General features: G+C 41.5%; 1 protein-coding gene across 1 annotated transcript in view; it reads left to right on the plus strand.

Moving 5' to 3' along the window:
• Positions 1-3,030: 3,030 nt before the first annotated feature.
• Positions 3,031-18,476, plus strand: part of LOC104592665 (ARM repeat superfamily protein) — a 33,639-nt gene continuing 18,193 nt past the window's right edge. The window contains exons 1-2 of the mRNA XM_010252102.3: positions 3,031-3,727; positions 5,216-5,307. Coding sequence (XP_010250404.1) covers positions 3,430-3,727; positions 5,216-5,307 — 390 coding nt within the window. The 5' untranslated portion in view covers positions 3,031-3,429. The remainder of the gene's footprint in view (positions 3,728-5,215; positions 5,308-18,476) is intronic.

Consider the following 18,476-nt stretch of genomic DNA (forward strand, 5'->3'; position numbering starts at 1 on the left):
TTTTGCCCATGGGTTAGCGATTCAATTATAAGGTTTGAAATGGATCAACTTATGATATTCATCAGTGTTTTAAAAATGAACATGGAATCATAACCGCTTTGGCCACCGGTTTATGGGCTAGTGGTTTGACTGTCAGATTTGAATAGATGGACTTCTCCAATTAAAAAAATAGTAACATTTTAAAATAATTAAAATAAAAAACAATAAAAAAATTGTTGTGCAATTCGAATGGGTTACCGATTCAGCTATATGTGTCAGCGGGTTGCTAACTAAGTCAATGATGTTTGGCCAAGTTATCTGTTGAGGGTGAAACGGAACCAATTGCATTAACGATTTTTCAGGCTGAACAGTCCGAATGCTTGGGTCAAGGGCGCTTCAAAAACCATGATATGTTATCAGTCTATGAATGGGCATTCACTTCAATGATTATACAATTTGGATCAAAAGTCAATAGTAATGGGCTAAGTGGTAATTAAAGAAAAAATAAGCTTAATGATCTGTAACGGGGGAGGAGTGAATTTTTTTTTTTCTATGGGTGAAGACCTGATTAAATGAATGGAGATAGGAGAATAAACATGGATAGGGATTTGGGAGGCTAATCATTGGATTAGGGAGAAGGGAGAGGGGAGAGGGAAAATTTACATGGAGAGAAATATTATAAGTGGGGATTAAGGTTCCCCTGGTCGTATTTTATCCACCATTGATCATTGGTAGGGGTGGGTTTGAGCCGAGTCGAGCCAAATAGTACGAGGTTCAAGTTTAACTCGAGACTGTTCTACAAGGTTTGAGCTTGAGCTTGAGCTCAGTTTGAGTCAAAATCTTGAGCTCGAGCTCGGATTGAGTAAAAATTCATAAGCTCGATATCAATTTTGAGAAAAGAATGTTTTATAAAAATAAATATTTATAAATAAAAAATATTTTTTATTTGATATTTAAAAAATTAAGAATTATAATAATTAATAATTATAATATTCGAGTCGGCTCGCGAGTCTCATGAGCCGAGCTCTAGTAGGCTTGAGCTTGGCTTGTTTCATAATCGAGCCAGTGAATTGGATTCGAGCTCGGCTCGTTGCCACCCCTATCATTGGGGTTGCTTTATCTTTAAACTATGTTTGGTTTGAAGAAAAAGATAGCGAAAGGAAGGGAAAGATAGGAAAACCTTTCCCTTCAAACCAAACACAACATTATGTTAAAGCGTTTCCCTATTTATCAAAAAAATTGGGGATGGATTTGATTTAACTTTAAAAATGTCAAAGACTCCTACCTTAAATATATTTGGCAAAGCCTGCATTGTCCAACTAATTCGATGAGTTCGGATTTTCTTTAGGGCAAATTTGACTATTGTCTAATACTATTTCAAAAAATTACCATTGGCGTTAAATGTTAATGAAATGGATGAAATGACAGTTCTACCCTTACGTTAAATTATTTGAAAGCAATTCTCTTCTCTCTCTCTTCACCTTTTCCGCACATTGTGTAATGTCAACGAAGCCATATTTGTCGCCGCTGCAACCTTTGAAAGATCACCAATGGAAACCAACCGATACCACTCGATCTACCGGTGCATCGAAATTTTGTGTTGACGTCAACCCGATCTACATGAACCAAAAGAGTGAATGAGTGTTGCAGACCAGATGATGGTGGAAATGCTGCTGGTTTGGTGTCTAACCAGCTCGAGGCAGAGATCCGGATAACCCATTATATAATCCTTGAATAGAAGAAGGCTCTCTGTTATGAAATTCAAAGAAGAAAAATAGCACCGCCAACAAAACTTGGGTCAGAATATTTTGACCCCCTCCTCACACCTCCTCCATCAAGCTCCCTCTCATGGTTTACTTCCATGGCGGTGGCTTCATCCTCCGCAACACAACTTCCACAATTTATCACCATGGTTTATTTCCATTCAATTTCCTACCTTGATCGCTTCCATCGAGCACCATCTAACTCCCGAAAAGCCCCCTCCCAACGACTTATGAGGATGCAATCAAAATGTTGCACTGGGTTAGGAAACACGCTCCACATAGCATCGTTAGACGTTGAAATGCATTTCAAAATATGGAGCGTACCTTCCACAAAAATCAATTTCTTTCTATACCTGTCAAATTCATATTCACATTTTTTATTTTTGCCATTTTGTGTTCTTCAAACAAAAGAGAGAACTACAGAGTGTCGGTTCTGTTCATCTTCTTCAAGCTTGTGACACCAAACAGAGACGGCGGTGAGCCTTAATGGAGGTCGTCAAATCAAAGCCGGTAGTGAACCTCAAGAAATCTTTGGCTGTTTTGTGCTCCAAGTCCGAAATAGGTAATGGGTGAATGAAAAAAAATTTGAGGTGGTTGGCAGTGGAGGTGGAATCGTTGAGAGACTTCTGATGTGGTCGGAGAATCGTTGAGAGGAACCGGGTTGTTGATGCTTAATGAAAGTTGGGAAGATTCGTTCGAGTAGGGTTTTTGAGGGGCTTACGGGGTTTGGAGATTTAAAGAAGCATCGGCAACATTACCGCGGGATCGGTCGACAAGGAGTCGGGAATCGGAGGAATCAGCACTGCTAAGCTTAATGGAAGTTGTAGAAGCCTCGACTTGGCACTGAGAAAAGCAATTCCGTCGGCAATCTCAGCATTCTAGCGCCAGCACCAACACCCCTTGAAAGAAGTAACTATATTGCTGAAGAGCCATCGATTTGGTTGCTGGAGAATTCCGCTTATCTGGTGACGGAGGCAGTCAGAGGAAGATAGATGGAAGAAAGAGAGGTCAAAAGAGGAAGGGGTGCCTGTCAAGACGAAGGGGGCGAAGGCAACATTGGGTTTTTAAAACACGACATGATCACCTGTATACGGTTTTGAGGAAATATTAACGGATGTTAAAGGCAAGGATAAAACTAGTTAATTGTCCGAAATGACAAGGGGTAGAGTTAGACGATAGTGAAACAGCAAGGGTATAGTTAGTCCATTAAATGATAGTTTAAGAAATATATCATTTTCTTTATCACAAAGCGCTCCTCCTACCGTACTTTATTATTGATGGGAGATGTTTCAAATACACGGTGAGATATGCTGTGAGGTCGGTGTGAAGATCAAATCCCAAAATCCCAATTCCTGCCGGCTAATAATAAGTCTACAATAATTCAACCCTCAGACCCGGGAAACAGGGGCTAATAGCCTTCCGGGGTAGTTCTCGCTTTCAAGTTAAAAATATTTTGATAAACAGAAGCTTTCTCGCTCAAACACGATATACTTTTTTCTTTCTCCTTGATCTTTCCTTTCACCGCCATTCTGCCTGCAAGCATCTAACATCCTTCTAGTCAGGTCCACCTAGAAACTTGCTCATTTGTGATTTCTGCCTCCGACTCCGATCACCGAAAGGTGCTCATAGACGTCGGCTTGAATCACAGCCTATCCAAAAATTAGCATTGCTTTCTTGTAACCTCTTCATGTGGCCAAAGCAAAAACGCCTTGCTCTCTGGTTCTTGTTATTAGCGTCTGCAGCTGCATTGGCTGCGACCTTCACCGCCACTGCTAGGGCAGATGGTATAAATAAGTCAGCAGTAGGAGAACTATTTTGGGCAACGGCAAAACAGGAGGATGATTTGTTGAGAAAGGCGGCAGCTGACGAATCGGCGATTGCGGGGAACGACGAGGGCAAAAAAAATGACAATAATGATGGCGATCATGACCTCGAATTCGATGGTGGTTTCTCTTCTCTAGATAGCATGTTGCAGTGGGCCATAGGTAATGTTTACCCATTCAGTCCCCTTTAATACTTCGTTCATGCTGGTTGCATTTGGATTGCCTTTTGGAAACTTAAACGTTTATGTTTACTTGAAAAAAGGACAAATGTCTACATGTTTGTTATTGTGGAGTACACCGGGAATTGAATGGTTTTAGTAAGAAGAGAATATGGACATTTCGTGCTTTACGGCAAGCAAATACTATTTCCTTTTTTTATTAATCTTTTTTTTTCTTGAGTGGAAACACAATTTACTTGGATTGCACTTTGCACATAAGCCATATTGTTGGGTACGACTTTACATCAGACATTGCCTTGTATTATTTGGACAGGCTACAAGGCTAACTAACGGATCTAGTTATCGTGCCCCTCACATTGTCTTAATTAAGATGATAGATAACGAAGAATTACTTCTAGCCACTCGCAAGGAATATTAGCATTATCAAGTATTTCCCATGTTGCAATGCTATATCCAATAATACCAAGAATAGAAGCACAATACAGGGAGAAAAAACGGGTGTTCGACAATATGTGTGCATGTGAGTACGCTTTTTTTTTCCTGATGTGACATATCCATATATGCTGGCATCAACCTTTTGGAGGATCATGCCTGAATCAGTCCAATAAAATGATTATCGTGATATCGTCTATTGCAAAGTGTTCAGTTATGTTTTGTTTATAAATGTAGGTAGTATCTGTTACGGATGGACAGTAAGGTTTCAGGTGCTTCAACTTGACATGAAAGTTGGTCAATCATTTCTGAATCCACTTTTAATAAGTGAAGGAAAAAAACTGGGTGGGTGGGGGGTTAAGTGACCATATTTGGAGTAAATTATGCTAGACATTATAACAAAATAAAAGTTGTTCAAGGTCAGAGGATAAGAAATATTTAGCAATGCTTTGATTACAGTAACAAAATAATGTCAGCTTAAATTCAAAATCTCAAATACCAAGCAGCAAAAACTATGACTCCTGCATACCCTACAATTAACCAATCCTGTCTCTTGCTTCATCTTACCATTTTCTCAGAAAACACATTTTGTGCTTCTGCTACTTGTTCCTCAAAGGAGAAAAAGAGAAAAATCAGCATTTACTCTGGTCTTGGTAGGTGAGAATCATTTTTTTAGAGTGGAGTTGTTGCATCCTTCTTCAGGGCCTTGCATTTATGTACTCTCTGGATTTTGAGGGAGTTCAGCCTGAGAGGATTTAGGAAGTTGTTAGATTAGGTGTATGATGGTTTTTATGGTCACTAGAATTAGTATTTTCCCATACATCTTGGTCATATTGCATTATAAAAAAAGGGTCATATTGCAATGGTCCTGGTCATCAATCTCAGATAGATTTGCAAATTTCTTGCTATAAATATAAAAATAGTGTTTCACATAAATAAGTTCCACAAAGGCTTGCTTGTATTCTACACTACTTTAGTAGTTAGTTGCTAGTGAACTGTAGCTGAGATTTTCTTAGTATAATTTGGCACGTGAATGTAGGTCATTCTGATCCAATGAAGATGAAAGAAACAGCACAGGATGTTCAACGTCTATCTCCCAATGAGCTAAAGAAGCGCCAATTGGAAATAAAGGTTAGAGTTTTGTGGTGTTTATGTTTCAAGGTTCTTTGATGAGTAGTAGTGCAATTTTATTAAAACAGTAACTGTTTATGTTTCAAGGTTAAACAACTTGTTTCTTCAATTCTGCTTGATAATTTAGTAGTCGAGTTACTGCAAACCAATTATAATTGGGTAACATAGACAGGGGTGGCAATTTATCATCCAACCTATGCAACCCATCATCTTACAGGCCACCCTAACACACCAGTTTTTTTTGGTAGTAAATAAAAAAGAAAATTTATTAACACAAACCAAACTCAACCTTATCATTACAGATATTAAAACTATCCATAACTCCCACCCAATTCAAGTAAATCCCAAAAGTTTACTCCAAATGGTTCTCTTGAGACATCTCTGGATTCTGGAAGAATTAACTCCCAATCTGTCAGCTTTGAACCAATTGAAGTAAATCCCAAAAGTTTACTCCAAACGGTTCTCTCAAGACATCTCTGAATTCTGGAAGAATTAACACCCAATCCTTGAGCAAATCTTCATCCTGTTATTTTCTTTTCCTCCAAAGGTCCTTCTATTTATTTTTTTAACAGCGCTTTCCCAGCAAACAACAAAAGGAGCACGACTCCAGAAAATTTTAGCTTTTTTACTTCCTTGTAAAGTTGGCTAGTATGTGAAAGTTTCTCTAGGCGAACTTGGAACCAACATAGATAAATTAAAGAGATGAAGGAAATAGTTTCAATTTATCTCTTCTTAAGGATAGATTCCCGAACCTATATTCTCTTTCTTTGAAAATGTTTCAATTTATCTATTCTTTTTGTGTTTCTAGGGATTCTTGGGATCTAGGACTAAGGAGAGGTTTGAGGGACTCAGAAGTGGGTATGGAAGATGCTCTTTTTTCTCTTCTAAGCTCAGTTTTTCTAGACCACTCTTCTCCTGATAGTAGAATTTGGACTGAAAATTCTATAGGTAGTTTTTCTTGTTCTCCATTTTTCAATGCTATGGTCCTTCCTTTTAACCGGTTACCTCCTTTCCTATTAAAGAAGTATGGAGCGCTCCAGTACCCCCCAAAAGTAAGGGCTTTTTGTTGGGAAGTGGTTCTCCAAAAAATAAATACCTTGGAAGTGCTTCAAAGAAAGAGACCAAATTGGTTATTGTCCCCTCATGTCTGTAGCCTTTGCTTGAGGAATGGTGAGACAGTGAATCACCTATTAATTTCTTTTCCTTTTAGTGCTCTAATTTGGGATTGGTTCTCCTCTCTCTTTGATTGTAGGTGGACTCCCCCCCACAAGCGTAGCAGAATTATTTGACCCTAGTTTTTTCCAACAACCAAAGAAGAAAGGAAGGGTGATGTGGAGAACAACAATGGCAACTATCTTTGGGCAGTGTGGGAAGAGAGAAATAATAGGATTTTCCAAGGGAAAGAAAAATCAGTTCCTGTAGTTATTGAAGGGATCACCATTAAGGCAGTACATTGGTTGAAAACTCTTGACTTGTTCAAGGATGTCTCCATAGATGATTTGACTAGAGGCTGGAGTATTTTAGCAAGGGATCACCATCAAGGCAGTAGGCTCTCCTCCAGGGGCTCAGATTGGCCAAGCAATTGGGTGCACAAGTTTATTGGTCTAGGAGGTTAGCAAATGCTTTAGCTGACAACCTAGCAAAGCAAGGGGTGAATCTGGAGGTCTTGTTTTGGGAAGTGTTGTAAGTTGTTTTTTTTTGTTTAGGGGCCACCTTTCACTTTAGAAGGTGACAATTGTTCTGGTTTTATCTAATGAAAGTTACTGTTTCATATCCTAAAAAAAAGCCCCAAACAAAATGTGGGAATTTGCACTTGTAACATAGGTGAATCACGTCCTCTTCCTTAAATTCGCAAAGTGCACACCTGATAGCAGGTTGCAATCCTTTTCTCTTAACGTGATTCTGCGTGAGAATGCTATCCAAAGGCATTGGCCATGCAAAATCCTCCACTCTTGGAGGGACATGATTGCCCCAAATACCACCTTTCAACCTGATTTTTTTGACCAAGTCTTGTTAAAGTGATTTTATTATGAATCTGGCATTCTATTGAAGCCCAAACAGCCCAAGGAGAAGTTGTTTTGAGCCCAGTAGCAGGTGCAAGGCACGCTCCCATCGCTCATCACTTCACTAGAAGACAAAAAGGCTAGCTTGCCACATCTATAGGTCCTCTATCAGAGTAGTTACATTGCCACATGAAGACATTTTCCCCATGATTGCATTGGAAGGCCCTAATCGTGTAATAAATGGAGTCGGTGAATGAATACCTATTTTCCCTCCCTCTCTTTGTTCTCTCATTCCCATCCTTGTTCTTTCATCATCTATCCATTTTAGGAGGTTAAGCCACCCTCGAAGGGGCTTCCGTTGTGAGAGGTTCTCATCATTTTGGTATTAAAGCTCCAGAGTGCAAGATTTCACAGGCCCATTCTGCAACCGTCGATGACAGGGTCGACCAAATTGAGGTTGGACTTCATTAGGTGGTCTCTGAGCTAAAGGAATTCAGGGCATTGGTTTCTGACATCACCTTGCAACAACAAACCAAAGAATCTGGTCGCAAGGAAGGAGAGGCGAAAGTATCCGCTTACAATGGCCCAAGGATGGGGGGACATCCCACCAGGAAGGTTACTAAGATTGGTTTTCCCAACTATTCCGGCGGGGATCCCATTCCCTGGATTTTTAGAGCAGAAATATACTAGGAGTACCATGAAACTCTAGGCCACCATGTGTCTCCATTGCCTTGATCCATCTAGAGGGGGACACAATTCTTTGGTTCCAGTGGTTTTGCCAAAATCACCTACAAGTCACTTGGTCGGAGTTTACTGAAGCAATGTGCATATGTTTTGGGCCGACGACATTCAAAGGCTATGATGAACTCCTCGCCGGACTAAAGTAGATAGGAATTGTTAAGGAATACTAGCTAGAGTTTGAGCGGTTGGCGACAAGGATGCACACTTGGCCAGAGTAGGCCTTGGTGGGGTGTTTTGTAGGAGGCCTTCGAGACAATATCCACTTGGAAGTGAAGGCACTCCAACTGGCGATGGCCATGGCTGCGGTGGGAATGGCTCATTTGCAGGAGAGGATAGATAGCCTCCATCGGACCAATAAGTAGCTCAGACCAATTCTAAAGATTCCACCCCGGTTTGACCAGCAATCATCGAAGCCTACAGTAGACCCCTTAAAGCCCATAATGCCATGGCCCACAATGCCCTTCAAGCACTTGTCATGGGTCAAAATGCAAGCCCAACGCAATAAAGGCTTGTGTTATAATTGCAACGGCAAATTTGGGTCGGGCCATAAATGCAAGGCCCAATGAGTATTTCTTTTACAACTAGAGGAGGAGGTGGATGACTCAGGCCCAAATAACTCAGCTGAATGTGAATTAACACCAGATGGGTCAGAACCTGAGAAAGCTGGGATTTCTTTACATGCCCTAATGGGCCTCAATTTTCTTCAATCCATGCGGGTAGAAGGAAAATTTTTGGGTTGGATTGTGCTGATCTTAATCAACGGTGGCTCTACTCTAAATTTTATCACCTATCATCTGGCTAAGTAGCTAGGTATGTCTGTTCAACATATTACTCCTTTTTCTATTCATGTGGCAAATGGAAGTCATCTATCATGTAATAGTGTATGTAAGAAGGTGAAGCTTCTCATATAAGGCCATAATTTCTGGGTGGATCTCCACCCATTGGACTTTTGTAGAGATGATGTTATCTTGGGGTTCATTGATTACATAGTTTGGGCACTGCACTCGGTGTTTAGGTCCAAATGACAATGGATTTCTATTTAGATGGTTGATCTTGTCATTTGCAAGGACTGTGTCACACTGGTTTTGGACAGCAAGGACTGTTCACACCCACCACAGCCCAACAAGAAGCCTTACAGTCGTTGCTTGGTCAGCTTACTGATGTATTTAAGGAGCCGACTCCAGTTACCCCCTTCCTGAGCCCGTGATCACCAAATACCCCTCTAACTAGGCTCTAATCCCACAAATGTAAGACCATATAGATATCCTTACTTTCAAAAGTTGGAAATGAGAAGGCAATGAAGGAATTATAAAAAAGGGATATATTCAACCCAATACCGACCCTTTTTTTTTTTAATCTCCAGTGCTCTTGGTTAAGAAGAAGGATGGTAGTTGGTGATTTTGTGTAGGCTACCATGCCTTAAATCAAATTACCGTGAAGGACATGTTTCCTATACCTCTCATTGATGAATTGCTTGACGAGTTAGGTGTGGCATGGGTGTTCTCCAAGTTAGACTTGTGCTCCGGGTACCATCAAATCTGGGTCCACGAGGCTGATATACACAAAACGGCCTTTGGGATCCATGATGGCCATTATGAATTCTTGGTTATGCCTTTTGGGCTCACAAACACCCCCTCTACCTTCCAGGCAATCATGAATGACATTTTCAGACCATTCTTAAGGCGATTTATTTTGGTATTTTTTGACAAGAAGCAGGGATTGGGACACCCATCTGGAACATCTGAAACTCACACTCACCACTTTGAGAAGGTATTAGTTGCATGCCAAGCTATCAAAGTGCTCTTTCAGGCAAGGTCAAATTCAATACCTTGGGCACGTAGTTTCAGTGGGTAAGGTCATGGCAGACCCAGAGAAGGTGACGGCCATTCAAAATTGGCCAAATCCTCTTTTTGTGAAGTCACTACGGGGATTTCTTGGGCTTACAGGGTATTACGGGCGGTTCATCAAGAGTAGGGCTGATGGCTGCTCCATTAACACATCTATTGAAGAAAGATTCATTTATCTGGAATGATGAAGCCCAACGGGCTTTCGAGGGATTGTAGACAGCGGTTTCTAACCCACCAGTTCTCACTCTTCTGGGTTTTTCTCAGCCCTTTGAATCAGAATGTGATGCTTCAGGTGTTGGGGACTTGGCGTAGGGACATCCTGATGCAAAGGGGGCTGCCCATTGTCTACTTCAGCAAGGCTCTCTCACCTACTCACTGAAATCAGTCCACATATGTCAAAGAAATGATGGCGGTAGTGATGGCAGTGCAAAAAGCGGCAAGCCTATCTCTTGGGATGTCGGTTCATTATTAGATCTGACCAGCAAAGCTTGAAATATATAGCAGAACAGCGAGTACACACTCCGGAGCAGCACAAGTGGCTTAGTAAACTAATGGCCTTTGACTATCTCATAGGGTATAAACCTGGGCCTGCTAACAAGGTGGATGACGCTCTATCGAGAGTGGAAGGGTTAGTCCAGCTGACCTATTCACAGCCCAGTTTTCCTTCATTTGAAGCTATCTGCCAAGAAGCAGGTCTGACCCACAATTGCAAATCATTAGAGAGAGATGGCATCAAGACCCTTGACCCTTCACAAGTTGCTGGTTACCAGGTGGTGGGGCCGGATCTTTTCTTCAAAGGTCAGTTTGTGGTAGCCCAAAACTCGGCCCACAAAACTGAACTCTTGAGACTTTCATGATTCAGTCCTGGGAGGACACTCAGGGGTGCTACAAACCTTAAAACAGCTTGGCAGCCATTATTATTGGGTGGGAATGTGTGAGGATGTTCTGTTACATGTGTTAGAGTGCCAAATTTGCCAACAGCAGAAGTATTCATCATAATCTCCAGTGGGCCTACTGCAACCTCTCAGGATTCCCGAACAGGTGTGGGAAGATCTTTCCATGGATTTCATCATGGGCATTCCCCATTCTGCAGGAAAGACTGCCATCATGCGTGAGGATGTTCTGTTACATGTGTTAGAGTGCCAAATTTGCCAACAGCAGAAGTATTCATCATAATCTCCAGTGGGCCTACTGCAACATCTCTGGATTCCCGAACAGGTGTGGGAAGAGATCTTTCCATGGATTTCATCATGGGCATTCCCATTCTGCAGGAAAGACTGCTATCATGGGCATTCCCCATTCTCACCAAGTACAGCCATTTTTCAGCATTACCCCACCCTTATACAGCAGCTATGGTGACTGAAACCTTCATCAGGGATGTGGTCAAATTGCATGGGACTCCTAGGTCTATCGTCTCGGACCAGGACCCTACTTTCTTGAGCTCATTTTGGAAGGAATACTTCCGCTTGCAAGGAACCCAACTTCACCCCTCCACTAGGTATCACCCACAGACCGATGGGTAGACTAAAGATCTCAACCGTTGTTTGGAGGTCTATCTTCAGTGTTTTGCAAGACATAAGCCCAGGTAGTGGGCCCACTGGCTACCATGGGTGGAGTATTGGTATAACTCAACCTATCAATTAGCCGTAGGTATGACACCTTTTAAGTCTCTTTATGGAAGAGACCCCTCTTCCATACTGCCCCACAGATATGGGTCTTCCAAAGTTGCAGAGGTGGAAATTCAGTTGATTGCAAGGGATGAAACTATCACTACCAACTGGAATTCCAGGTTGGCGATTTTGTTTACCTCAAGCTCCAACCTTATCATCAGGTCTCAGTGGTAAGGAGGGCTTGACACAAGCTTGCACCAAGGTACTTAGAGCCCTTTAAGGTCCTGGAAAGAGTGGGCCCTATTGCTTATTGTCTGGAACTCCCAGCCATGTTGAAGCTGCACCCAGTGTTTCATATTTCACTCCTTAAGGAGGCAGTGGGAACCCAGACTACAGTCTCTCCCACCTTGCCTCAGTTCATTGAAGAAGGGGACCTTGACACCAAGCCCGATTAGAATTGTGGACTTCCGTTGGATCTGCAGAGGAAGTCAAGTCATACTTGAAGCCAAGTTATAGTGGGATGGGCTTCCACCAGAGGATGCCACCTGGGAGCCCTACCTTTGATTACATGAGCGGTTTCCCAACCTGGACCTTGAGGGGAAGGTCAATGTTAAGGGGGAGGAATTGTTGAAACCCAAACAGCCCAAGGAGAGGTTATTTCGAGCTCAGTGGAGTCAGTGAATGAATGCCTATTTTCTCTCCCTCTCTCTGTTCTCTCCTTTTTTTTGATAGATCTCTGCTCTTTCCTTATTCCTCACCGCTGTTCTTTCATCATCTATTCATTTCAGGAGGTTAAGCCACCGTCGAAGGGGCTTCCATGGTGAGCGGTTCTCATCACATTCCCTCCTTTCACAATCTCTCATCAGATTTGTCTGCATTAATATTTGCTTTTTATAGCTTGGACAACAGTTGAATGCATTTCTCCACCTCTCTATCCAGCAATGTTTTTCTAAATTTTGCCCACACCAACCTTGTCTTGTTTCATAACACTGTGTGATCAATTTTTTTGATAATAAAATAAAATAAAATAAAATTTTGTTAAAAGAAAAAATAGTTATATCATATCCAGGTGTTAAGGCAACACCTGACTTTAGTGAGAAATACAATAGAACCTTTTAACGACACATCATGACAAGCTGTCCAAATTTTCATTTAAAAACTACAAAACTTCCCCTAGTTTTTTCCCCAAGGTCCCCACTAGTAACTTATCTAAACTCTGGTAATACAAGGACCCAAACTGCAACAGATTTGCTAACAGCTGTCACCATCCTTTCCAGCTTACAAGCTTTGTCTTTAAAAATCCTTCTATTTTTTTTTTCCACTCAACTTAAAGTCTAGGGCAGACCTCTCAAAGTTTTCCCACCCCCAACCACTCATCCTCCCAAAAACGAATAGTGCCTGCCCTCACCTTCCCTGTTGTAAGGTTAACCATTAAAGAGTGAAAATTCATAATGCCCTTCCAAACACCCACTCCATAAGAAGTAGATACCTGCCTAGAGTCCCACCAGAATTAAAAACCCTAAACTTGCACTCCATGACCCTGCTCAAAAGAGCTTCTTTCTCTATCCCTTATCTCCAACCCCCATACCTAAATCCCTGTCCTTCTTAGCCCTGCATAGCCAATCCCATTTGACCAAGTGAAGCCTTTTCACTGGCTCAAGTGAAGCCTTCTTGATAATATTTTCTTAGACCCTACTAAGGTGGACTCTAGAATCTGGACCCCCACCCCCATTGGCTCATTCTCCTGTGCCTCTTTCTTCAAGGTTTTAAGCCAGTCCACCAATCCTGTAGCCCTTCCTTTCCCTGTTAATGAGGTTTGGTGCAGGCCAATTCCTCCTAGGGTTGGTAGTTTTTGCTGGGAAGCCTATCTGGAAAGATTCAACACTGGTGATCTGCTCCAACAAAAGAGACCCAGTACTTGTTTGTCACCTCACTGGTGTGTTCTCTGCAAAGCTGATGGAGAGACTGGTTTTCATCTATTGGTGTCTTGCCAATTTGCAAAGTCAATTTGGGAGTGGACTTTCTCCCTCTTTGGGTGTAGTTGGAACCCTCCATCAAACTTGCAAAGTCTCTTTTCCCCTTCCTTTTTTAGGTGGCGAATGAAAAGGTGAAGGACTATGTGGAGAGGACTGAGGGCTGTGGTGTGCTAGTCCTTATGGGAAGAAAGAAACTCCAGGGTTTTCTCTGAAGTAGAGAGAGGTGCTGAAGAAAAGTGCTTTAATCCATATAAGGGTTGTACAGTGGCTGAAATCCTTAGAGCTATTCATAGACTACATAGTAGCTGACATGTTGAGGAAGTGGGGTGAGATTGCTAACTGTACTCAGACCAAAACAGTAATGAGTGTGTCTTGGACCCCCCACTTGCTGGATTCCTAAAACTAAACTTTGATGGGAGTAGAAGAGGGAATCCTTGACAATCAGGGATTGGGGGTATTTTCAGGGATGAGAATGCGGTTGTTTCTGCCTTGTTCTCAGGCCCAATTGGAGTGGGCGACTCCCTTAGAGCCGAGATCTATGCAGTTATGGAAGGAGTCCAGAAAGCTAGGGAGATGAATATCAGAAAACTCATAATTGAAGGGGACTCGGAGGTGGTGGTTGGGTGGTTGAATAAAGACAACAATGGCTTATGGAATTACAATGATGTGAGGAGGAAATTCAGGTCGCTGGTTTGAGAGATGGAAGTTAAGATTAGTTGGGTTTAAAGATCAGCTAATTCTTTTGCTGGTGGGTTAGCTAAACAAGGGGTGGAGAGGGAGTCAATGTTTTGGGTTCAGGTGTAATTTTAATTTTTTCTCTTTCTTCTTTTCCTTTCTTGGGGGCTCAAGCTGTAATTGGAAGATAAGAAAGTTTGTCTTCCTCTTTGTAATTATTCTTATGATTAATTAATGAATTTGTTATTGATAAAAAAAAGTGAACCCTTTTCACTTCCACTTTGAAATCCCTCTGAATCCTTAAGAAGGGACAGATAGTAAATAGGGAGATTGGAAAGCAGTACCTTCCCTTCCACGCTGTCAACTTTTGGTCAATCCTAGCCAGCACTGGCTTCCAAGTTGAAGGAGCTGAAGCTTTTGTGCCAATCAAGAGACCCAAGTAGTTATATGGGAATTTCCCCATCAAATAACCAAACACCTTTGCACACTCTTCTAGCAAAGAGTTAGGCAGGTTCCCTGCACTTATCAATACACTTTTCTTTGAATTTATTCTCATCTCAGCCAACATCTCATAGCTCTTTAGAATTGCTCTTAGATTCAGCAGTTGGTCCATTGAGGCATCCACAACCTGTTTTGCGTAGTAGATTAGAAATGTGTTGGGTTTTCCATCGTGTCCATTCTGGTGGTTGGGTTAGGTTGCCGATGCACATGTGATACCCAAGTTCCCTCCCCCCCTCTCTCTCTCTCTTCCCCCTCCATGTTAATCAATTAATCAAAGTTGGGATAAATTTGTTGGAAAACAAGAGTAACGGAATCAGTTTGTCTTCCTGTAGTGAGAATGGGCTGAATGGGCCTTAGTATTCTTTATTTCTTTCAAGTAGTGTTTAAAGTTATGTTTGTTGGTTATGGGCCTTTTGTTTTCTTTAATTATTTCCTTAGTGCTGGACGCCCCATTAAGGGCATCCAAGTAATTGTACTTAATCTTAGAATTAAGTTAATAAAAGTGATGAAAGGGGGCTAGAGAGAGAAGTTCAAATTCTTCTTCTCTTTTTCCTTCTTTTCTTCTTCCACAACTTTTTGCTGGAACTTCTTCCTTCTTTCTCTTTCTCTCTTCTTTTCTTGCATTATCTGAATTACTGCTCTCACTTCCGACTTTTTTCTTTTCTTTGCCCATACACAGTGTGTATGGAGAATTGATTGGTTGATCAATCAGCTACTTATGCAACTCAATTAGGAGGGTTTTTGGAGAGTTTTTTGGGGGGTTTTTCATCCTTAGTTGAAGCCCAAGGTAGGTTCTTGGGGATTTTTACCGAAAACCCTAACTAAATGGAGAAATATTGTCACAAGTTGTAGAGACAGTTTGAACCAAGCGCTTGGGGATCAGAGGTAAGTCTTTTGATTTCTATTGGGGGCGATTTTGGTTGGATTGAGTTTTGGAACCTCTAGAAGGGGCGGTTGAAGTTTCTCTCTTTCTCCTCATTCTGTTGGGTCCTGTGAAACCCTAATTTTGGGGGGTTAAAGTGTTGTTCTTTGCTTAGAACAATAAATCTAGCCTAGTAAAATCCTAATTTGATTTTCGTTTGCATCCGTTTACTCAATAGAGCAAACTAGTGGAGAGACCAAATATTCCACATATTTTGAGTTTGGACATGGGGGTTAGTGGAGAATCTTTTTGGGGCTGTGACTACTGTGAAGTTAGATGGGACCAATTATTTAGCCTGGTCTCAATCTATTAAGATACATGCATGTAGTAGAGGAAAATGGGGTTACATTACCGAGAGCAAGAAGAAACCGAAGGAGGATAATCCTACCTATGAAAGGTGAATGCAGGAGAACTATACAAATATACAGTAGTGGGTTGGTTAGTGAATTCTATGCAACCACACATTAGTTAGCATTACTTGTGAATGGAAATTGCAGAAAAGTGTGGGATAGTGTCACTGAGACCTATTCCCAAAAGCTTAATGTTGCTTGGGCCTACAAATTGAAGCATGATGTGAATAATTTAAGACAGGGGGAGAAGCCTATAGCCGTCTACAATTCTATGTTGAAATCTCTCTATGCTGAAATCTCTTTGGCAAGAGATTGATCCAATGGAGACTATTGTTTGGGGTTGCAAAAAGGATGCAAAAACATATAGGAAATTGGTGGAGAGAAACCGGGTCTTTGAGTTCCTCAATGGACTCAACTCAACTCAGAGTATGATATTGTGAGGTAGAATGTTTTAGCAAAGGATGAGGTGACTTTGTCTCAGGTGTATACTATGGTGAGTAGTGAGGAGTGTAGAAGACAAGTTCAGTCTGTTGAGCCGCGTGTTGATCACTATGCCAATACTGGGATGAAGTCGAAGGTTAACATTGGGAAGAAAAATGTTATCTGTGAATACTGTAAGAAGTCTAAACACACTAAAGACACATGGTGGAAGCTACATCCAGAGCTCATTCTTGCTAGACTAAAGAAAGAAAATGGTGGAAAAAGGTTTGAAACTGGAAAGGTGGAAATGCAAATGTAGCCACCTCTTCACAAGGTGAACAAGGACAGGGTGGAGAGAAGTCAATGGGAGAACAACTTGCAACTGCCAAGGCTGAATATGAGAAGTATGGCCAAATCATTTGTCATTTGGAGTCCACTGCTACATCTCCTTCAAAGACTGTTCCTTCCTCTACATATGCTCACTCAAGTATTTGTGCCACTGCACATCATGCTTCTGTCTCAGGTACTCATAAAACCCCTTGGGTAATTGATTATGGTGCTTCTGACCTTTTGACCAGTGTTTCAAAGTTATTCACCTCTTATAAACTCCTTTCTAGCCGGGATAAGATATCATTTGCTGATGGTTCTCTTGCTCCTATCACGAGAAAGGGAGACATTATGACCTTTAATGCCCTGACCTTATCATCTGTTCTTTTTTTTGATAAATCCTTATCATATGTTCTTCATGTACCTAAACTTTGCCAATTTGCTTTCAGTTAGTAATTTGACTAAATCTCTAAATTGCGTGTGACCTTTTTTCATTCATATTGTGTTTTTTAGGACATGGAACCTCAGAAGGTGATTGGGTGTGGCCATGAGGCAAATGGGATCTATCTATTAGACATGCCTGAGCAGAGCGAAGTACAACTTAAGAGAGATACATTTGTTTCAGTCCACCAGTCTTATTATGTTATGTCATAGTTGTTTGGGTCATTTGTCTTTTTCTTAATTGAGTCAGGTGTTTCCAGAGTTATTTAAAAGAATTAGTCTATTGAGTCTTCATTGTGAGTCTTGTGAGTTCTTAAAGCATTGTAAGAACACTTATCCTTCAAGTAATAAAATATCAACTATTCCTTTTAATACTGTTCACTCTGATGTGTGGAGTTAAAATCTCCTTTTGGAATCCTCTTTCTAGGTGTTGAGATTTTCTCTATTCCTCTGCGGGTCTTTGGTTGCACTTGTTATGTCCACATTCCCAGTTCCAAAAGACACAAGTTTGACCCTAAGGCTTAGAAGTGTATCTTCCTTGGTTATGCCTCGACATAGAAAGTGTACTGTTGTTTTGATCCCATTAGTGGCACCCAGTTTGTTTCTATGGATGTCACCTTTGCAGAGTCGGTTCCTTTTTATAGTTGTCCTTCTAAGGGGGAGAGATCTCTTGAGTTGTTTTCTTCATCCCTTCCTTTGCAAGCTCCAGTTGAGTCTTGTGTCGAGCCCTCTACAGTTACCCCCATTCTCGTTGAGGAATCCTTTGCTTTGTGGTCTTCCATTCCTGCTCCTCCCCCTCTTCCTGCTAATCCTCTAGTTGTTTCGACTCATCCTATTCTCTAGAGGTGGTACTAGCGGCAATGGCTAAGGCAAACACAAGTCGATCCTACACCTCTAGTTGAGTCTCAAGTGCTTCCAATTACTAAATAGAGGATTTGTTCATCACCTCCTCCACTAATACCCTTGTTTTCAGATCTTGACCTACCTAGCGGTAGTCAGTGGTCGCTAGATCTTCAGCTGATGCGGAGTATAGAGCTATGTCCCATGGGGTTTTTGAGTTGTTATGGCTTAGATCTCTCCTTGATGAGGTGGGTGTTTCATGTGACAAGCCACTGATGTTGTTGTATTGTGATAACCAAGCTGCTATTAACATTGCTCACAACCTAGTTCAGCCTGATAGAACTAAGCACATTGAGGTAAACAGACACTTTATATGGGAGAGAGTGTCTTTAGGAGAGGTGTGCCTACCTTTCATTGCATCAGAAGAGCAGCTAGCAGATTTTCTAACTAAGGGAGTCCCAAAGGCAAAGCTTCAACATTATGTAAGCAAGCTGGGCATGATTGACATCTATGCTC

The sequence above is a fragment of the Nelumbo nucifera genome, chromosome 3 (assembly GCF_055504915.1).
Source record: "Nelumbo nucifera cultivar China Antique chromosome 3, China Antique-T2T, whole genome shotgun sequence".
Taxonomy (NCBI): Eukaryota; Viridiplantae; Streptophyta; class Magnoliopsida; order Proteales; family Nelumbonaceae; genus Nelumbo; species Nelumbo nucifera.